Here is a 22763-nt window from a genome sequence, read left to right as displayed (position 1 = left end):
ATTTGTTCCTATCCTATCTCTTCTCTCTATGTTACTATATATTACTATAGCCAGAGTAATCTTTCAAAATGTAAAGCCATCATAACACTACATGCTTAAAATCCATCAGTGGATTTTAAGATGAAAACATGCTCTCAAAGGCTCTGCATGCTCTTCTGTTTCTGGAACCCTGTAGCACAGTTAGCTTTTCCATCACCCTCTCCATTTCAGCCTTGCTGGCTTCTATTTTGGATCTAGTACCACCCACATTCCTTCATGCTACAAGACTTTTGTACATGGTGTTTGGATATGCCCTCTGCCTGGAATGCTACTCTTCCCTACTCCTTTGTTTAATTAATTCTTGTTTCATTTTTCAAAACTCAGCTCAAGCATTACTTAGGGAAGCTTCCTCTATTCTCTTTGACTTTGTCACATTTGTAATTTTCCACTGTTTATATAATTATCCATTAATATTCATCTTTCCTGATGGACTTTAAGCTCCATGAGAACTGACAAGATGTTGCCTTTTGTTCATTTTTGTATTCTCACTGCCTGATGTTTTGCTTAACATACAGTAGTTATTCAATACTATTTGTTGATGGAATAAATGAATTTCTAATTTTTCTTCTTTCTTTGCAGGTCTGTCATTTTCATTAATAACTGCTGCTTAGAGGTACCAAAGTAAAGGATATTTGCTATATTTAATATTTTCCATTTCCAGTTCAAGGCCCAGGTAGCAGCAACAATGGGTAATTTTCAATTGAAAGTTTTTGTAAATTATAAAATAATGATTCTTTAAGCTATACAGATTTATTTTTTTTACAGATTTAATAGAATTAAAATAACTGTTATTTCTTTTTCAAATAATAAGCAATCTTTTTTTACAGGCTTAGAAGAACACATGATGTTTTTAGAGAGAATGTCACAGCTAATTTTGAGTGCAGTACCCAAAGCTGAGTGAGTATTATAAGAAAAAAAGAGATGTACAATTTGACATATTTCCTATTGTCTATTTGACATTAAAGTAATGTCTGTCTAAAAAAAGTAATGCCTAGTTCCATCAAGATGGCAGAGGAGTAGGGGACTCCATTTCAACCAGCCCTCTGAATTTAGCTAGAAATCTACCAGGGCACTTTGAATATCATATGAAATCAGCCTGAGATTTAACATTATACACATCTGGATCTCTATGGGGGCAGAGGATCATGTTGAGAGGTACAAAGGACAGAGTTGGGATTGCACAGACAGGTACTGGAGGATAAACAGAAGGGGGAGGGAGCTACCAGAAGCCAGCCATTGGAAAGTAATACCCCAATGCGAAAGTGCCCTGCACTTGGGACCAGCGATAACTTGGAGACTGCTTGGTGGTTATGAGAGGGAAGGGACTAATAACAGTATTCAAACAGAACAAAGGGGCTTAAGGGATAATTGTTGGGACTGGTTGGCCACAGGTGTGGACCTAAGCTCATGGTCCCAGGACTGGCTGCTGCGGCTGCCCACCTGTGCTTAAGAAGACCCAGCTTGGATTGGAGGCCACAGTCCCAGGAGCAGCAGTCACCAAGGCTGGGCTTGCCTGGACCAGTATAGCTCAGTTTTGGTTGCACAGAGGTATAGAGACAAGTGGGGGCCTCATTGGGAGGGTTGCTGGGGATGCGCATCGCCTGTGGGAGGCTGCGGTATTCAATGGTGCTTCTAGAGGGGGAGTCTGTGTGTTATGGAAGATTCAGAGAGGAGCAGACTGTGTGGCTTCTCTTTGAGGCCAAAGTCAGGGTGTGGACAGTTTACTTTGCTCTGACCAACAAAAAGGTACAAAAAAGTGCCAGAGAACAAAAGCCTCCAGATAAAAAAAGCCCGAAAAACAGGTTTCCATGGAGCCCAGCCCCTTGATAGTGGGCAGAGCAACTCCGCCCAAGCAGGATTGACTGAAAAACAATGCAGCAGGCCCCTCCTCCAGAAGACAAGCTGAAAGAATAAGAGGACAACTACCACAGGGTCCCCATAAAACTGTAAAACCTGGACACCAGGGTAAAGCAGTGTATCAAGCTCCTGGTATTGTCCCACAGCCTGTATATTGCTTAGATACAACTTTTCTCTCTCTCTCTCTCTCTTTTTAATTCTTTCTAATGACTCTTGGTGTTTTTTTTTGTTATTGTTTTGTTTTGTTTTAACCTTCTTATCATTTCAACTAGATGCTTAACACAACATATTCCATAGTAAAACTTAAACTTTTTCATGCTTATGCTTTTTTCTTTTTCTTTTTCAAATATATATAGATATAAGCTTCACTGTAGTCCTTTTCTCCCCTATTCAATACTATATATATATATATATATATATATATATATATATATATATATACACACTATATGATATATATATATATGCCGTGTGTGTGTGTGTATGCAAGTTTTAATTTCCCTGTATCTCTGGGAAGTAGAGTTCTCTGACAGAGAACTCAAAATACACCCAGGAAGAACTGAAATACCTTTTCTAGCCCACATTGAGTGATTATAACCACCTTCCCCTCACTCCTTTTGTTTTATTTTGGGTGCCTTTTCTCTTTCTTTTTTTCTTTTGTGGTTGGTCTTTGTTTTTGTACTCTAAATCTTACTCTTCGGGCTCATTCTGGCTGTTTTTTGTTTGTTTCTTTCTTTTTGGTGTTGACCAATAGCTCTGAACCTTCCCAGGAAGCACCTTGCCTGGATAGTGGTTGATATTTTTGGCTGTACATCCCCTCAACCATAACTCAACAGAATGACTAGGAGGAGGAAGTCCCAACAAAGAAAAGACCCAGAGACAATGGCCTCTCCCACAGATCTAATGGATATGGATCTAAGCAAGTTGTCAGAAATAGATTTCAGGGTAGCCTGTGAAGACAATAGTCAGGCTGGAGAAAACTATTAATGGCAACATAGATTTGTTAAGGGCAGAAGTGAGAGCAGATCTGGCAGAACTTAAAAATGCTGTCAGTGAGATGCTATGATCAATCTAATCAAGATACTGTAACAGGGTAAATGAGGTAAAAGAACGAATTAGTGATCTTGAAGACAAACTGATAGAAAAGAAGGAGCAGAAGGAGGCCTGGAACAAATAGCTTAAAATCCATGAAAACAGAATTAGAGAAATAAACACCATGAAATGTTCCAATGTCAGAATTATTGGGATCCCTGAGTGGGTAGAGAGAGAGGACTAGAAGATTTGACCAAATCATAGCCAAGAAGTTCCTTAGTCTGGGAAATGAAACAAGCAATCATATCCTAGAGGGAGAGAAAACACCTCCCAAAATCAAGGAGAATAAACCAATGCCAGGCAGGTAGTAGTAAAACTTGTGAATCTTAGAACCAAGGAAACGATTTTAAAGGCAGTTAGGGGGAAGAGATTCCATATGTACAGAGGGAGGAACATCAGAATAACTTCAGACCTGTCCACAGAGACCTGGCAAAGCAGAAAGGGTTGGAAAGACATAATTCAGTGTACTAAATGAGAAGAATATGCAGCCAAGAATTCTTTATCTGGCCAGGCTCTCATTCAGAATGTATAGAGAGATAAGAAGCTTCCAAAACCAGCAGAGACTAAAAGATTATGTGACCACTAAGCCGGCCCTGCAAGAAATATTAAGGGGAATTCTATAAAAGGAGAAAGATCCCCAGAGTGATATAGAAGAGAAATATACAGGGACAATCTATAGAAACAAGGACTTCACAGGCAACATGATGACAATAAAATTTTATCTGTCAATAATCACTCTCAACATGAACGGCCTAAATGCTCCCACGAAAGAGCATGGTATTGCAGTTTGGATAAAAAGATAGGAAGAGAAATCTGGGGTAGACAACTCTTATGTCAGACAAATTAGATTTTAAGCTAAAGACTGTAGTCAGAAATATAGAAGGACAGTGTAGCACCCTTAAAGGATCTATCCAACCAGAAGATCTAACAATTGTAAATGTCTATGTCCCCAGTGTGGGAGCAGCCAACTACATAAGCCAACTGTTAACCAAAATAAAGGGACATATTGTTAATAATATGTTAATTGTAGGAAACCTTAACACTCTACTCTCAGCAATGGGCAGGTCAACTAAGCAGAAAACTGACAAAGAAACTAGAGCTTTGAATGACACACTGGACCAGATGGACCTCATAGATATCAGAACATTCCACCGTAAAACAACAAAATACTCATTCTTCTCAAGCCCGCATGGAACTTTCTCTAGAATAGACCACATACTGGGTCACAGATCAGCTCTCAACCAATACCAAAAGACTGATTATTCCCTGCATATTCTCAAACCACAGTTGCTTTGGAACTGGAACTTAATTATAAGAAAAAGTTTGGAAGAAATTCTAACACTTGGAGGCTAAAGACCATCCCACTCAAAAATGTTTGGGTCAGTTAGGAAATCAAAGAAGAACTTAATCAATTCATGGAAACCAATGAGGATGAAGACACCTTGATCCAAAACCTATGGGATATGGCAAAGGCAGTCCTAAGGGGGAAATACATAGCCATCCAAGCCTCACTCAAAAAACCAGAAAAATCCTGAATACACAAACTATCTTTACACCTTAAAGATCTGGTGAATCAGCAGCAAATTAAACCTAACCCATGCATGGGAAGGGAAATAATTAAGATTAGAGCAGAGATCAATGAATTAAAAACCAGAAATGCAGTAGAACACATTAACAAAACTAGAAGCTGGTTCTTTGAAAGAATTACAAAGATTGGTAAACCATTGGCCAGAAGTATCCAAAAGAAAAGAGAAAGGAACCAAATTAATAAAATTATGAATGAAAGGGAGAGATCACAGCTAACACCAATGAAATAAGTATAATTATCAGAAATTATTGTCAACAGCTATATGACAATAAATTAAGCAACCTAGAAGAAATGGATGCATTCCTGGAAACCTATAAACTACCAAGACTGAAACAGGAAGGAACTGACAACATGAATAGACCCATAACCAGTAATGAGATTGAAGCAGTGATTAAAAAAACCTCCCCCCCAAAAGAGTCCAGGGCCTGATGGATTCCCTGGGGAATTCTACCAAACTTTCAAAGAAGAAATAGTACCTATTCTCCTGAAGCTGTTTCAAAAAATATAAACAGAAGGAAAACTTTCAGACTCTTTCTACGAAGCCAGCTTTACCTTGATCCCCAAACCAGGCAAAGACCCTATCGAAAAGGAGAATTTCAGACCAATATCCCTGATGAATGTGGACACCAAGGTTCTTGACAAGATCTTAGCTAATAGGGTCCAACAGTACTTTAAAAGGATTATCCATCATGATCAGGTGGGATTTATCCCTGAAATGCAAGGTTTGTTCAACATCTACAAATCAATCAATGTGACAGAACATATAAAGAAGAGATAAGAACCACATTGTCCTCTCAACTGATGCAGAAAAAGCATTTGACAAAATACAGCATCCGTTCCTGATTAAAACTCTTCAGAGTATAGAGATAGAAGGACCATTCCTTAACTTCATAATATTTGTCTATGAAAACCCACAGTGAGTATCTTTCTCAATGGGGAAAAGCTGAGAGCCTTTCCACTGAGATCAGGGACAAAAGGATGCCCATTCTCACCACTGTTCAACATAGTACTAGAAGTCCTAGCAACAACAATCAGACAACAAAAAGTAATAAAAGGTATTCAAATTGACAAAGAAGTCAATCTCTCTATCTTCGCAGATGACATGATACTCTATGGAAAACCCAAAAGACTCCACCCCCAAATTACTAGAACTCATATAGCAATTCAATAATGTGGCAGAATGCAAAATCTAGTGCATAGAAATCAGTTACCTTCTTATATGCTAGCAAAGTAACTGGGGAAAGAGAAGTCAGAGAATCATTTCCATTTACAATAGCACCCAAACCCATAAAATACCTGGAATAAACCTAATCGAAGAGGCAAAGGACCTATACACTAGGAAGTAGAAAACAGCCATGAAAGAAATTGAAGAAGACACAAAAAGATGGAAAAACATTGCATGCTCATGGATCAAAAGAATAAAAATTGTTAAAATGTTTGTGCTGCCCAGAGCAATCTGTACTTTCAATGCCATCCTGATCAAAATACCAATGGCATTTTTCAAAGTGCTGGAACAAACTATCCTAAAATTTGTATGGAACCAGAAAAGATCCCAGGTTTCCAAAGAAATGTTGAAAAAGAAAAATAAAGCTGGGGCCATCACATTGCCTGATTTCAAGCTCTATATACAAAGCTATACTACAAAATAGCATGGTACTGCAAAAAACAAAACAAAACAAAACAAAACAAAACAACAACAAACCAGACACATAGATCAATGGAACAAAATGGATAGGCCAGATATGGACTCTCAACTCTATGGTCAACTAATCTTCAACAAAGCAGGAAAAAATATTCAATGGAAAAAAGACAGTCTCTTCAATAAATGATGCTGGGAAAATTGGATGGCTATATACAGAAGAATGAAACCCGACCAATCTCTTACACCATACACAAAGATAAAGTCAAAACAGATGAAAGATGTGAAACAGGAATCCATCAGAGTCCTAGAGGAGAACGTAGGCAGGAATCTCTTCTACAGCAGCCACAGCAACTCCTTTCAAAACATATCTCCAAAGGCAAGGGAAACAAAAGCAAATATGAACTTTTGGGACTTCATCAATACAAAAAGCTTCTGCACAGCAAAGGAAACAGTCAACAAATCAAAGAGGTAACCCCAAGAATGGGAGAAGGTATTTACAAATGACATATTAGACGATGGGCTGATATCCAAGATCTATAAAGAGCTTCTCAAATTCAACATCCAAAAAGCAAATAATCAAGTCAAAAAATGGGCAGAAGATATGAACAGACACTTCTCCTAAGAAGAACTACAATTGGCTAACAGACATATGAAAAAGTGTCTGTTAAATGAAACATGAAAAAGTTCATTATCATTAGCCATCAGGGAGATTTAAATCAAAACCACATTGAGATACCATCTTACACCAGTTAGAACAGGAAAAATCAATAAGGCAAGAAAGTACAAATGTTGGAGAAGTTGTGGAGAAAGGGGAACCCCCTTACACTGTTGGTGGGAATGCAAGTTGGTGCAGCCACTTTGGAAAACAGTGTGGAGATTCCTTAAAAAATTAAAAATTGAACTACCCTGTACCCCTGGGGATAAAAATACATTATATGTTTATATAAAAAAAAATTGGAGGGGGAGGCGAACCATAAGAGACTATGGACTCTGAACAACAACCTGAGGGTTTTGAAGGGTCAGGGATGGGAGGTTGGGGAAACAGGTGGTGGGTAATAGGGAGGGCACGTTTTGCATGGAGCACTGGGTGTTGTGCAAAAACAATGAATACTGTTACGCTGAAAAAATAAATAAATTAAAAAAAAATCAAACTACCCTATGACCCAGCAATTACACTACTGGGTATTTACCCCAAAGACACAGACGTAGTGGAAAGAAGGGCGTATGCACCCCAATGTTCATAGCAGCAATGTCCACAATAGCCAAACTGTGGAAAGAGCTGCGAAGCCCTTCAACAGATGAATGGATAAAGACGATGTGGTTCATACACACAATGGAATATTACTCAGCCATCAGAAATGATGAATACCCAACTTTTGCATCAAAATGGATGGGACAGGAGGAGATTATGCTAAGTGAAATAAGTCAAGCAGAGAAAGTCAATTATCATATGGTTTCACTTGTGGAACATAAAGAATAACATGGAGGACATTAGGAGAAGGAAGGGAAAAATGAAAGGGGAGAAATCGGACTGGGAGATGAACCATGAAAGACTATGGAACCTGGGAAACAATATGAGGGTTTTAGAAGGGAGGGAAGTGGGGGAATGGGTGAGTCTGGTGATGGGTATTAAGGAGGGCATGGATTGCTTGGAGTACTGGGTATTATATGCAAACAATGAATCATGGAACACCACATCAAAAACTAATGATGTACTGTATAGTAACTAACATAGCATAATAAAAAAGTAATGCATATCTATCTCAGTATATGTCATAGTATATTTTAAATATAATTATATACATATTTATATGATTAATAGAAATTTAAGAGATTTTTGATGCTGAATGGACACAGTTTTCTCTTGCTTTATTTGTACACAACTGTCAATGAACCTATTGTTCTATAAAGAAATAAGATTGACTAAGTGGGAAGCATTTAATACCAGTTTATATGCAGAAGAGGTGTTAAAGTCCGATTCCAATCCAGATTCTGATACGTGGTCTTAAATAATTTGCTCTTATCTCTTTGAGCCTCAGTTTCTGTATCTAAGAATGAGAACAATCCTGTCTTTTTCCTATGAAGGATAGTCATGCATATGGATATATTTGAAAAGTCTTAGCATACAGCGTGACATAAAATAATTACTCCACAAATCACTTGCTGATAATAGTGATAATGGATAATAATAACAATGCTACTGCCTTTTTCGGGCTTTATTGAGTCAATATGTAATTTTTGTTTTAACTTTTTTCATTTTAGATATTCCAGTTTATTCAACGATTTTGTTGAATCTGAATTTTTTCTGATTGATGGAGATTCATTACTTACTACATGCATATGTGAGAAATCATTAAAGCCGGGGCAGAAGCTCCACTTCTTTTATCTGGTTGAATACTATCTTATGGATCTTACCAGTAAAGGAGGACAATTTGCCATAGTTTTCTTCAAGGTAACATGACAGTAAAGTTCTTTATTATGATTTAAGAGCTAAAACTAAAATTCCTTATTATTTTGTAATTTTCCCCCTTATTACGAAGTTAAACATATCTAAAACAATTCAGAAAACTTAAAGGGAAGAACAGAAAAAATACTCAAAATATCAGTATTCAGAAATTACCATATTTAAGATTATATTTTAGTGATGCTTGGGTGACTCAGTCGGTTAAGTGACTGGCTGGGGTCATGATCCTAGGGTCCTGGGATTGAGGCCTGAGTCTACTCCTTGCTCTTTGAGGAGCCTGCTTTTCTCTCCGCCTGTTCTTCCTGCCATTCCCTCTGCTTGTGCACACTCTTTCTCTTTCTTTCAAATAAACAAATAAATCTTTTTAAAAAAGAGTATATTTTCTTCTCCATAATTAAATTTCATGTAAAGACACACAGGATCATGAAGGAGGATGAGATATCCTCTCAACCAAAACTCAGCTGATCTCTGGATTCCACTTTTCCAACTCTGAAAACTGTGTCTGTCTTCAGAACTCAGCAATTTATTTGAACCTTGAAAATGTCAAACTCCTTAATACTACTTTGTTTATTATTTGCCCTATAATAAATATTTTTGAGGGAATATATTTGATCTTCCTTTTCCAATTATAAATATAATTAGTAAAATATTAAGAGTTTCAAATACAGGTAGGTATAACCATTACCACCCCTTCCTTATTCTGTCCCTAAAGGTAACCACTGTGTTTCACTTAAGGATTTTGGAGTATGTCTGTGCAGTCACTTTGCAATCTACATTATTGCTAGATTTTTAAATATTGCTGACTTCTTGCAAGCAATGTTTTAAATAAAGAGTCAAGATTCTAGTCTAATGTTGACAGTCTAGTTAACTGTACTAATTCTGATCTGTTGAGAAAAAACTCTGCTGCTTTAGGAAGATCATTCTAATTTGGAAAAGCCCTCTCAAAGTGATTCACCCCGGCTTCCTGTTCTGGATAATTTATATCCACTATTTGCTTTTGCATATTTTTCTGTCCTTTTTCTTTCTGAAGTGACATTGGAGAGAAAAAGAATCAGAACACAAAGGGAAAGTAGGATAAACCTTGACTATTATGTGCCTGCTTAAAGGGGACTTATGTATTTAAGTCCAAGTTGTGATTTATGGCTTGTATTTGAGAAATGACTGTCAAGGCTTAAGGTTCTATTCCCTGACTAAAGCTGAACAAAACTGTGTTGGAACACATTCCTTTAGTGACTTTAATGATATGTGTAAACCAATTAAATGATAATTTCAAAAGAATATACTTTATCCCATCCCCACAGGATGCTGAGTATGCATATTTCAACTTCCCAGAACTTCTTCCATTGAGGACAGCTTTAATTCTTCATCTTCAGCATAATACCACCATTGATGTTCGAACAAAATTTTCCGGATGCCTGTCAGAGGAGTGGGAAGCTTTCTTGGAAGACAGTTACCCATATTACCTGATAGTTGCAGAGGAAGGCCTGAATCATCTACAAACGTACCTTTTCAACTTTTTAATTACTCAGTCTTGGGCGATGAAGGTCAACGTTGTGCTTTCCTCAGGGCAAACATCTGATATTCTTCGACTTTATGCATATCTTATGCCAAGCATGCATAAAAACCAAAAATTTTTCAAAGAGGTAATCAATACCTAAAGACAAATTTCTTCTAGAATTTTATAAAATTTAATGACTCCAGTCATTAAACTCTTTCCAACTCTAGTTGCCTACTGTGAGTAGGAACAGTCCTGGGATTGATTTTTATATTGGGAAGAGGTACTATAATCACTTGATCTCATTCTGGTGGAGCAATTTCTGAATCTGAGTTTGAAGGGTGCCTTACAAACATCCTTCCCAATCTCTCCTTAAGAAGTTTTTTTTTAAGTGTTAGATTTTATCTCTAGTATAATAATGTATTTCCTTGTTTATTGAAAACTCATTTTAAAGAGGTTATTTCATTTATCTCTTTAAGGATGATATGTGCTCAAAATAAAAATGTGGTGTATATTGATAGTGGTTGTTGCTGGATGGTAGGTACCTGGGGGAAGATTATGCTATTCCTTATTTATGTGTGTGTGTGAAATTTTTCATAATACAATACAATGTATTAAGTGGGCACACTCTTTGAGATGTTGGAAATGTTCTAAAATTAAATTGTAATGGTGGCTGCACAACTCTGTAACTTCACCAAAAGCCATTGAATTGTCCCCTTAAAAAGTGAGTGAATTTTATATTAATCATACTTTTCATAGAGTTGTTAAAAATGCACTAAATTCCCAGACAAAAATTAATTCAGCAAAAACAAAATTGTGCTGCTTGGCAGGCTTTAAAAGAATTGATGATCTGTAATTATATTAGTTTATTTTTTTAAACTGGGAAATACATTTTAATGATTGTATCTTCAGTATATGATTTTCTGTAGTTGGAAAGTGATTAGATATTTTATTTATGACAATTTATCTTACTTGCCTTCCTTTTACAGAATAAAAAGAAGATTGAGAGTGCTTATAAAGCTCTGATTAAACAATTGGAAGAATATAGAATTTCAGCACTACAATCTCTTTTTGGAAATTTAAAATGGAAACATATGATGGAAGAGGTACTGAAAACTTAAAAAAAAAACCTTTTTATTTGAGTTAATTTTTTGATTATGAAAAAGTTGCAAAAATAGTACTGATTTCCCATAGACTTCTCACCCAGATTCCCCTAATATTAGCATCTGATGTAGCCACGGTACATTTTTCAAAACTAGGAAATGAACATCAGCATAATACTATTAACTAAGCTTCACACATTATTTGAGTTTCACTTACTTTTCCACAAATGTCCTTTTTCTGTTACAGGATTCTTTCCAGCATCCTACATCCATTTATTTTTTTCTCTCTAGTCTCTTCCAATCTGTAGTAGTTTCCTTGTCTTTTGTGCTTTACATGTTTTTGAAAGGTATTGATCAGTTATTTATTTATTTTTAAAATATCCCTCAATTTGGGTTTGTCTGGTGTTTTCTAATGACTAGGATGAAGTTATATATTTTTGGCAAGAATGCCAATGAGTTGGTATTTTGAACAATAATATATCAAAGGGTTCATGATGTTGATATGTCTTAACACTGATTAAGCTGGTGCCTTCTAGCCTTCTCCACCGTAAAGTTACTATCTTTCCTGACTATGTAAATCCTGTTTTTTCTCAGACTTTTGCTAATTAATTTTAGAACCCATCAATGGATCTTGTCTGCAACAATTATTGCTAGGTATGTTTGCCTAATGGGTATTCTGTATTTCACTGTTTCCTTCTATTTTTCTCACTTAGAATTCTGTGAGGGAAAGCTCCTGTATCTCTGCTCTGCTCTTGTTTATTTGTTTATATCAGCATAGACAAGTGGATATTTTACATTATAGATCAAAGTCCAATATTACAATAGTTTTGGTGCCCAAATTCTTCTAGGTTTGAACGTTAGAGACTCCTTCAAGTTTGCACCTATGTTCTTTTGCATGCCCCACCCCCTTCCCATCTTTTCCTCTTCTAAAACCACTTTATTGAGGTTTGATGACATACCTTGTGGTGATGGTTACATGGCTGTATATTTATCTTCAAATTCATCAGGCCCCATCTTTTTGAGCACTGTTTTACTTTTTGAAACCACAACTTGCAATTTCTCTGCTTCAACCTTGAAATCAGCCACTTCTCCAAGGAGTTCTGGTTGCTTTTGTGGAAACAGTATTTAGAAGCCACGATCTGGGAAATATGTTTTTTTAAAATTTTTTATAAACATATAATGTATTTTTATCCCCAGGGGTACAGGTCTGTGAATTGCCAGGTTTACATACATCACAGCACTCACCATAGCACATACCCTCCCCAATGTCCATAACCACCCCCACCCCCAGCAACCCTCAGTTTGTTTTGTGAGATTAAGAGTCACTTATGGTTTGTCTCCCTCCTGATTCCATCTTGTTTCATTTATTCTTTTCCTACCCCCCAAACCCCCCATGTTGCATCTCCACTTCTTCATATCAGGGAGATTATATGATAGTTGTCTTTCTCCGATTGACTTATTTCACTAAGCATGATACCCTCTAGTTCCATCCACTTGTCGCAAATGGCAAGATTTCATTTCTTTTGATGTCTGCATAGTATTCCATTGTGTATATATACCACCTCTTCTTTATCCATTCATCTGTTGATGGACATCTAGGTTCTTTCCATAGTTTGGCTATTGTAGACATTGCTGCTATAAACATTCGGGGGCACATGCCCCTTCGGATCACTGCGTTTGTATCTTTAGGGTAAATACCCAGTAGTGCAATTGCTGGGTCATAGGGTAGTTCTATTTTCAACATTTTGAGGAACCTCCATGCTGTTTTCCAGAGTGGTTGCACCAGCTTGCATTCCCACCAACAGTGTAGGAGGGTTCCACTTTCTCCACATCCTCACCAGCATCTGTCATTTCCTGACTTGTTAATTTTAGCCATTCTGACTGGTGTGAGGTGATATCTCATTGTGGTTTTGATTTGTACTTCCCTGATGCCGAGTGATGTGGAGCACTTTTTCATGTGTCTGTTGGCCATCTGGATGTCTTCTTTGCAGAAATGTCTGTTCATGTCCTCTGTCCATTTCTTGATTGGATTGTTTGTTCTTTGGGCATTGAGTTTGCTAAGTTCTTTATAGATTTTGGACACTAGCCCTTTATCTGACATGTCATTTGCAAATATCTTCCCATTCTGTCAGTCTTCTTTTGGTTTTGTTAACTGTTTCCTTTGCTGTGCAAAAGCTTTTGATCTTGGGCACCTGGGTGGCTCAGTGGGTTAAAGCCTCTGCCTTCAGCTCAGGTCATGATCCCAGGGTCCTGGGATCGAGCCCCGCATCAGGCTCTCTGCTTGGCAGGGAGCCTGCTTCCCTTCCTCTCTCTGCCTGCCTCTCTGCCTACTTGTGGTCTCTGTCTGTCAAATAAATAAATAAAACCTTAAAAAAAAAAAGCTTTTGATCTTGATGAAGTCCCAATAGTTCATTTTTGCCCTTTTCCCTTGCCTTTGGCGATGTTCCTAGGAATATGTTGCTATGGCTGAGGTCGAAGAGATTGCTGCCTGTATTCTCCTCAAGGATTTTGATGGATTCTTTTCTCACATTGAGGTTCTTCATCCATTTTGAGTCTATTTTCATCTGTGGTGCAAGGAAATGGTCCAATTTCATTTTTCTGCATGTGGCTGTCCAATTTTCCCAACACCATTTATTGAAGAGACTGTCTTTTTTCCATTGGACATTCTTTCCTGCTTTGTTGAAGATTAGTTGACCATAGAGTTGAGGGTCTATTTCTGGGCTCTCTATTCTGTTCCATTGATCTATGTGTCTGTTTTTGTGCCAGTACCATGCTGTCTTGATGATGACAGCTTTGTAATAGAGCTTGAAGTCCGGAATTGTGATGCCACCAACTTTGGCTTTCTTTTTCAATATTCCTTGGGCTATTCGAAGTCTTTTCTGGTTCCATATAAATTTTAGGATTATTTCTTCCGTTTCTTTGAAAAAATGGATTGGATTTTGATAGGGATTGCATTAAATGTGTAGATTGCTTTAGGTAGCATAGACATTTTCACAATATTTGTTTTTCCAATCCAGGAGCATGGAACATTTTTCCATTTCTTTGTGTCTTCCTCAATTTCTTTCATGAGTACTTTATAGTTTTCTTTTTTTTTAAAAATATTTTATTTATTTGACAGAGAGAAATCACAACTAGGCAGAGAGGCAGGCAGAGAGAGAGGAGGAAGCAGACTCCCTGCGGAGCAGAGAGCCCGATGTGGGGCTCAATCCCAGGACCCTGGGATCATGACCTGAGCCGAAGGCAGAGGCATTAACCCACTGAGCCACCCAGGTGCCCCAGTACTTTATAGTTTTCTGCATACAGATTCTTAGCCTCTTTGTTTAGGTTTATTCCTAGGTATCTTATAGTTTTGGGTGCAATTGTAAATGGGATTGACTCCTTAATTTCTCTTCTGTCTTGTTGGTGTACAGAAATGCAACTGATTTCTGTGCATTGATTTTATATCCTGACACTTTACTGAATTCCTGTACAAGTTCTAGCAGTTTTGGAGTGGAGTCTTTTGGGTTTTCCACATATATTTTCATATCATCTGCGAAGAGTGATAGTTTGACTTCTTTGCTGATTTGGATGCCTTTAATTTCTTTTTGTTATCTGATCGCTGAGGCTAGGACTTCTAGTACTATGTTGAATAGCAGTGGTGATAATGGACATCCCTGCCGTGTTCCTGACCTTAGCGGAAAAGCTTTCAGTTTTTCTCCCTTGAGAATGATATTTGCGGTGTGTTTTTCATAGATGGCTTTGATTATATTGAGTTATGTGCCCTCTATCCCTACACTTTGAAGAGTTTTGATCAGGAAGGGTTGCTGTACTTTGTCAGATGGTTTTTCAGCATCTATGGAGAGTATCATATGGTTCTTGTTCTTTCTTTTATTAATGTGTTGTAGAACATTGATTGATTTGCTGATGTTGAACCAACCTTGCAGCCCTGGAATAAATCCCACTTGGTTGTGGTGAATAATCCCTTTAATGTACTGTTGAGTCCTATTGGCTAGTATTTTGGTGAGAATTTTCGCATCTGTGTTCATCAAGGATATTGGTTGGTAGTTCTCTTTTTTGATGGGATCCTAGTCTGGTTTTGGGATCAAGGTGATGCTGGCCTCATAAAATGAGTTTGGAAGTTTTCCTTCCGTTTCTATTTTTTGGAACAGTTTCAGGAGAATAGGAATTAGTTCTTCTTTAAATGTTTGGTAGAATTCCCCTGGGAAGCCGTCTGGCCCTGGGCTTTTGTTTGCTTGGAGATTTTTGATGACTGTTTCAATCTCCTTACTGGTTATGGGTCTGTTCAGGTTTTCTATTTCTTCCTGGTTCAGTTGTGGTAGTTTATATGTCTCTAGGAATGCACCCATTTCTTCCAGATTGTCAAATTTGTTGGCGTGGAGTTGCTCATAGTATATTCTTATAATTGTTTGTATTTCTTTGGTGTTGTTTGTGATCTCTCCTCTTTCATTCATGATTTTATTAATTTGGGTCCTTTCTCTTTTCTTTTTGATAAGTCTGGCCAGGGGTTTATCAATCTTATTAATTCTTTCAAAGAACCAGCTCCTAGTTTCATTGATTTGTTCTATTGTTTTTTGGTTTCTATTTCATTGATTTCTGCTCTGATCTTTATGATTTCTCTTCTCCTGCTGGGTTTAGGTTTCTTTCTTGTTCTTTCTCCAGCTCCTTTAGGTGTAGGGTTAGGTTGTGTATTTGAGACCTTTCTTGTTTCTTGAGAAAGGCTTGTACCATTGTATTTTCCTCTCAGGACTGCCTTTGCTGTGTTCCACAGATTTTGAACCATTGTGTTTTCATTATCATTTGTTTCCATGAATTTTTTCAATTCTTCTTTAATTTCCTGGTTGACCCATTCATTCTTTAGAAGGATGCTGTTTAGTCTCCATGTATTTGGATTCTTTTCAAATTTCCTCTTGTGATTGAGTTCTAGCTTCAGGGCATTGTGGTCTGAAAATATGCAGGGAATGATCCCAATCTTTTGATACTGGTTGAGACATGATTTAGGACCCAGGATATGATCTATTCTGGAGAATGTTCCATGTGCACTAGAGAAGAATGTGTATTCTGTTGCTTTGGGATGAAATGTTCTGAATATATCTGTGATGTCCTTCTGGTCCAGTGCATCATTTAAGGCCTTTATTTTCTTGTGGGAAATACATTTGTTCATTTCTTTTTTCTTTTTAAATTTATTTATTTGACACAGAGAGAGCACAAACAAGGGAAGCATCAGAGGGAGAGGGAGAAGCAGGCTCCTCACTGAGCAGGGAGCCTGATGTGGGGCTTGATCCCAGGGATTATGACCTGAGCCGAAGGCAGATGCTTAACTGACTGAGCTACCCAGGTGCCCCTGTTTATTCATTTCTACTGGGGTATCATTGCAATGAGGATTTTTCAGCAGACACAGCTAGGAAATTTTTGTATATATGCGAAACCATGCATCTACGCCTGTCTATTTTTTTTTTAAGATTTTTTTTTTTTTAAATTTATTTGGCAGAGAGAGATCACAAGTAGACAGAGAGGCATGCAGGGAGAGAGAGGAGGAAGCAGGCTCCCTGCTGAGCAGAGAGCCCAATGCGGGACTCGATCCCAGGACCCTGAGATCATGACCTGAGCCGAAGGCAGAGGCTTAACCCACTGAGCCACCCAGGCGCCCCAGCACCTGTCTATTTTTTAATCTATCATCTATCGTAAATATCATATATTTATACCAGTAACTTCTACTTTGATCCAACTTCCTATGCTTTATTTTACCCTTCTCCTTTCCTTATTAGTAATTTCTTTTTTCAATTTATGAGAAATTTAGCTCTCATTAATCATTATATATATAGATTATATATAATAATATATCTATACCTAATAATATAATCTATATATATATAGATTATATATATTACTACTATATTATATTATAGTATACTATATTATATATTATTATATATTAATATATAGTATACTATATATTATACTATATATACTATATTATACTATAGTATATATATTATACTATATTATATTATACTATATTACTACTATATATTACTACTACTACTATATATAGATTATATATATTATATATATTACTATATATATATATATATATATATATATAGTAGTTTTAGGATTGCTAACCATATCTTGTAAGAAACATATTTACTAAATGTTTAGAGGATTTATGTGCAGTTCTTTTTATATTTAGTCATAGAATACATAAAATGCTGCTTTCTAAAGTTATTTAGGTTAGTTCTTTTCTTGCAGGCCCCATTCAGTTTGGTTGTTATTCATTACTAATACAGTTATGTTCATTGGTTGGTATTTGTATTTCACTTTGGGTCTCTGCCACCCATTTACAGTTTGTTTTTAATTATCTGTTTATTTTGGAGGGTATGTGAAAGGTATAAGAAGCATACTTATGATTCTAAGAATCTGAGATATACAAAAAAATAGGTTCAAAGAAGTGACACTTTGTTCTTATCCCTGTTGCCCTGATCCCATTCTCCTCCACAGTTACCCCTTTCCTGAATAATTTCTGTAAGTGATTTGTCTCTTTAGTTTCAGGTTTATCTTTCTTGTATTATTATTGTTACTATTTTTTGTACAAAAAATCAGACGTGTGTATTTTCTTATCTCTTCTTTCTTAAATAAAGGATCATATATATAGATATTTTTCAGTACCTTTCCTTTTATACTTAACGGCATATTTAGCAATCATTTTAAAGCAATTTATAGATATCTTTTTCATTATGTTATATAACTGCATAGCACTCCCTCATGTGGATGTACTATAATTTGTTTAACCAGTTTTCTATTATGCAATTTCTACTTGCTTTTAACATTTTGCAATTATAATCAATGCTGTAATGAATAATCATTTGTAACATATGCAATTTTTTTTTAAATTATTGGAGGTATAGCTTCAGAGTAGATTTTAAAAATGGAATCAGTGAGTCAAAAGATAGAGATGAACCATGAGAGACTGTGGACTCTGAGAAACAAACTGAGGATTTTGGAGGGGAGGTGTGTGGGGGCTTAGGTGAGCCTGGTGGTGGGTATTAAAGAGCGCACGTATTGCATGGAGCACTGGGTGTGGTGCAAAAAACAATGAATCTTGGAACACTGAAAAAATAAAATAGAAAAAATAAGACGATAAATATATATAAAGTTAAGGTATTATCATCACTTAATAATGTTATGCTGTAACTGTAAACTGTTTCTTTGTTAAAATGATTTGAAATTGTTGAGTTTTATGGAGGCAGTGAAAGTATTTTGAGAGTTGTAAATCTCTCTGCAAAGTAATACGACTAATAATAATAAATAATAATAAACATAAAAAAGATAAATGTATATGTTGCTTACTTAGGTTTTGTCAATTTTCATTCTAGAAGGATTATATCATTTTTTTGTCTTTCAATTTTAACTCTTCTCTCTATATTACAGATATTAGCACTTTGTGATATATATTATGAATATTTTCTTCCAGCTTGTCAGTTGGTTTTTGACTTTGTTTATGATTTTTTGTTGTGTACATTTAAAAAAATTTTAATGCCAAATTTATTAATTTTTTTGTTGTGTTGTTGCCTCTAGACTTTGAGTCATAGTCAGAAAGACTTGCCCTACATACATCAAAGAGGATTTGCCTGTGGTTTCTTCTTATACTTAAAATTTTTAAAAACTTAGATTCCTAATCTATTTGTAATTCATTCTTATAGTGTGAGGTATAGATATAATTTTTATTTTTTCAAGGGGATGCTCAGTGACATTTATTAAAAAGTCCATTTTTATCTCAGTGACTTCAGATGCAACATTTATTAAATTTCTATATGTTTTTGGAAATAAATCTGGACTTTCCACTCTGTGCCTCTGGTTTATTTGTAAATTTTACACTCTTTTGATTAGAAAGACTTAATAGTATTTTTAGTGTATTGTTTAGCTGGGTTTTCCGTGTATAATTTTTCTCTTACATCCATTTTGCATTTTTATTTTTCTATCTGAACTTTTGTTATCAACTTGTCTAAGTTAAAAAAATCTTGTTATTTTTGTTGGAGTATATTGAACTTAGAAGTTAAACTGGAGAGAATTGGCATTTTTATAATGTTGAATTATTTCATGCAAGAAGAAGGGGTGTTTTTACATTTGTTCAAATCTATATTTGTGAGTCAAAAAATTTTCTTATATATGTTTTGTATATTTCTTTTTAATTTTCTTCCTAAGCATTTAATGTTTTGCTGTTATTAAGTAAATTTTGTTGTTATCCCAAGATTTTATCTACCATTGTGTTCTTTGATGCTTTGTTGTTTATACATATGAAATATATTGATTTTTGTGTCAATTCTATGTTCTGATGTCTCATTGGCATTTTAATTTTTTAATTAATTATTCTTTGGGGTTATCCACATATACTAGCATATAATCTGTGAACAGTGATAGTATTAAATCTTCTTTATCCATTCCTATGCCTGAAATTACCTTTTCTTCTCTAGGTGCTTTAGGTAACAAACCTGGTACAATAGTGGGTAGTAGCAGATATAGTGAGCATCTTTGCCTTTTTCCTAATCTTAGTGGGAATGTCTCTAGTGTTTCTGCATATATGTGTATTCATTCTGTTGTTAAGATTGTATCCCTCAACTTGGATTTTTTTGAGTGTTTTAACATGAATGTGTATTGAAAGTATAGATACAATTATGATTTTTAAATGTTAGCTTTATCAATATGGTATTTTGATATAATTAGATTTTTAAATATTGAAGCAAATCTATTTCTGGAATAAATCCCATTCAATCATGTATTATTTTCTTGATGTGGTCTGGATTCTGGTTACTAATATTTTGTTTAGAATTTTTACATCAGTATGTGTGAGTGATGCTTTTCTATAGTTTTCTTTCTGTGCACTATAATTATTTGGTTGTGTATCAGTGTCATTCATGCTTCATAAAAAAAGATTAGAATATTTTCTTTTTCTTTTAAGTATTCCAAAATAATTTATGGATCACTGGGATTATGTGGTTTTTGAAGATTAAAATAGAATTTCTCTATAAAGCCATATGGAACTGGTGATTTTTTGTGGGATTTTTCTTAATTTTCTCTCTTTGTCCTATGGAAATTGGTTTATTTAAGCTTAGTAACTCCAGTGGGGTCAATTTCTATAATTAATCCTTATGAGGAAGTTATCCATTTATTTACATTTCAAATTTATTTGCATAGAAGTTTACAAAGTAGGGTATATGACTTTTTAAAAATTGTTTCTATTTCAGTAGTTTTTTCTTTACATTTTTATTCTGCTCATTTTTTATTTCTCCCATTTATTAATGATCAAATTTGCTAGTGGATTGTCTGTTTTTAAAAATTAAAAAAAAAATCCCTGGAATTTTGATTTACTAATTAGATATGTCTATCAATTTTCTCTTCTTAATTTTGCTTACTTTTATCTTTATTTTTCACCTCTTTTGCTTTCCTTTAGTCCAGTTTATTTTTCATTTTTAGATTTTCTTTTTGGAGTTGAGAATTAAACTCATTTTTTTATTCTTTAATATTTATTATTAATTATGTTTAATACAGTGAATTTTGTTTTGGTCATTGCTTTAAATTTATCCCATAAATTATGACATGTAGTGTTTTTATTATCATTTTTAAAATTGTATTTGTATTTCCTTTCCACTTATGAGTAGCTTTGTAAAAAATGTTTTTAAGCTTTAGATTGAAGGGTCTTTGTGCCTTTTTTTAGAAACTAAATTCTACCTTTATTGTATTTTGATCAGAGCTGTTTGTAGTGTTTCTACACTATGGAAGTTACTGATGTTTTCTTTGTGACTTAACATATGACCAATTTTTATGGATGTGCTGGGGGCACTTAAGAGAAATACATATTCTGTATCACCAGAGTTTAATTCATAGGATCTACATTATTGATTATGCTTTTAAGTCATCTTATTTTTTGTCTACTTGATTTCTCTTGTAATGAAAGTAGTGTATTAAATTCTGTTGTTATTAGTGTGTTTATAAATATAACTCCTTTAATCTCCTGTAATTTTTGTATCATAAAGTCAGTTATGACATCTGTTGCATAATCATTCATATGAGATGAATCATTCATAAAGTTTATGTCACCATTATGGATGGCTTTTAGAATAAACGAGTGCTTTTCTTTTTCACATTTAATGCCTTTTTCTTTCTTTCTTTTTTTTTTTTTTTTAAAAAAAAGCTTTTAAACTTGAATTCTCCCTATACTGCTATAAAAATTGCTAGCTCACTTCTCCCCTCCCCCCCATTTGTATACTTTTATCCAACCCTTTACTTTTAGACCTTCTGAGTCACTTTATTTAAGTTGTGTTTCTTGCACTCCACACGTATTTGAGTCATTAAAAATTCTTCACATATTTTATTTTTACTGGGTGCATCATATTTCCCTAACGCTAAACACCTAAATTATCTGACAATTGATTCCTAAAAATAATTCTGTATGAACATCTTGGTGTACAAATCTTGGTACACAGTTTGTGTTATTTACCTAGCCTGGATACCTAGAACTTGAATAGCCAGTCACAAAGTATCAATATATTTAATAGTAATCATATGTATAGCTAAATATAACTATCTCTAGCATAGCATAAGAGAAATGACACATCACTTGATTTCCAGTGCTGTCTGTTTTCATTAGAATATTCTAATATTTATTAATTTGTAAATAAAAATATGCTATTTAGTTGTTCACATATTACTAGAGAGTTTGAACGTTTTTTCTATTTTGTTAATATTTATATTTCTTCTGTGAATTATCTGCTCATGTCTTATTGAAGGCCAAGATGTTTTATTATTGATTTATAATAATTTACAGCTCTTTACATAGTTAAATTTTAATAATTTTACTAAAACATATATCTTTCCATCTTAAAATTTTGTTTATTATTTTTAAGAGAAATTTTATAGTTTTATGTAGTCATACCTATCTTTGTATGATTTCTTCTAATAAGACTACTTATGAATAAAAATATTTTTAAAATATCCTGACATTTACAGTTTTCTTTTGTCACAGGCACGTGAAACTATTTCTCAGCTTAAGCAACTCTGGCCAGAAGGATCTGACATTCGACGTGTTCTTTGTGTTACTTCATGCTCATTGTCTTTGAGAATGTACCATCACTTTTTAGAAAACCGAAAGAAGACAACGTCTGATGAGAAAACTAACGTCCAAGAGGTGTGATTGTTGTAGCTTTACTAGGAAACATCATTGCTTTCCACTTTTGAAATTTTACTGATATTCATCTACCTTTTCTTCCATTTGGTACTTTATTTATTTCCCCAACTTATATAAATTTCTCCCAGAAGATGGAAAAACTGAAAATTTGCTTATCAGAAATATTTATGATGCTGTTATATGATTTAGTGTTTTACTATACAGATGTTTCCCCAGTACACATTTAGTCAAATTTATCCAGTCATTTAGAAGGAGGGGTAATAAGAAAGTAAATTAGCTCTTGATGAGAGCTTATATTATA

The 22763-nt window shown here is 34.9% G+C and overlaps 1 protein-coding gene across 4 annotated transcripts in view; it reads left to right on the top strand.

Moving 5' to 3' along the window:
- DDX60 (DExD/H-box helicase 60) overlaps positions 1-22763 on the top strand; it is a 122729-nt gene that overhangs the window by 6769 nt on the left and 93197 nt on the right. For 2 of the 4 annotated variants that reach the window (XM_045998164.1, XM_045998165.1), the window contains exons 2-7: positions 619-728; positions 867-936; positions 8481-8670; positions 9984-10325; positions 11167-11283; positions 22301-22462. In XM_045998164.1, coding sequence (XP_045854120.1) covers positions 725-728; positions 867-936; positions 8481-8670; positions 9984-10325; positions 11167-11283; positions 22301-22462 — 885 coding nt within the window. In that variant the 5' untranslated portion in view covers positions 619-724. The remainder of the gene's footprint in view (positions 1-618; positions 729-866; positions 937-8480; positions 8671-9983; positions 10326-11166; positions 11284-22300; positions 22463-22763) is intronic. The other 2 variants (XM_045998166.1, XM_045998163.1) reach the window with 2 other exon arrangements.

The sequence above is a fragment of the Meles meles genome, chromosome 2 (assembly GCF_922984935.1).
Source record: "Meles meles chromosome 2, mMelMel3.1 paternal haplotype, whole genome shotgun sequence".
Taxonomy (NCBI): Eukaryota; Metazoa; Chordata; class Mammalia; order Carnivora; family Mustelidae; genus Meles; species Meles meles.
The sequence above is the reverse complement of the archived record's forward strand: the minus strand, read 5'-3'. Positions and strand labels throughout refer to the sequence as shown.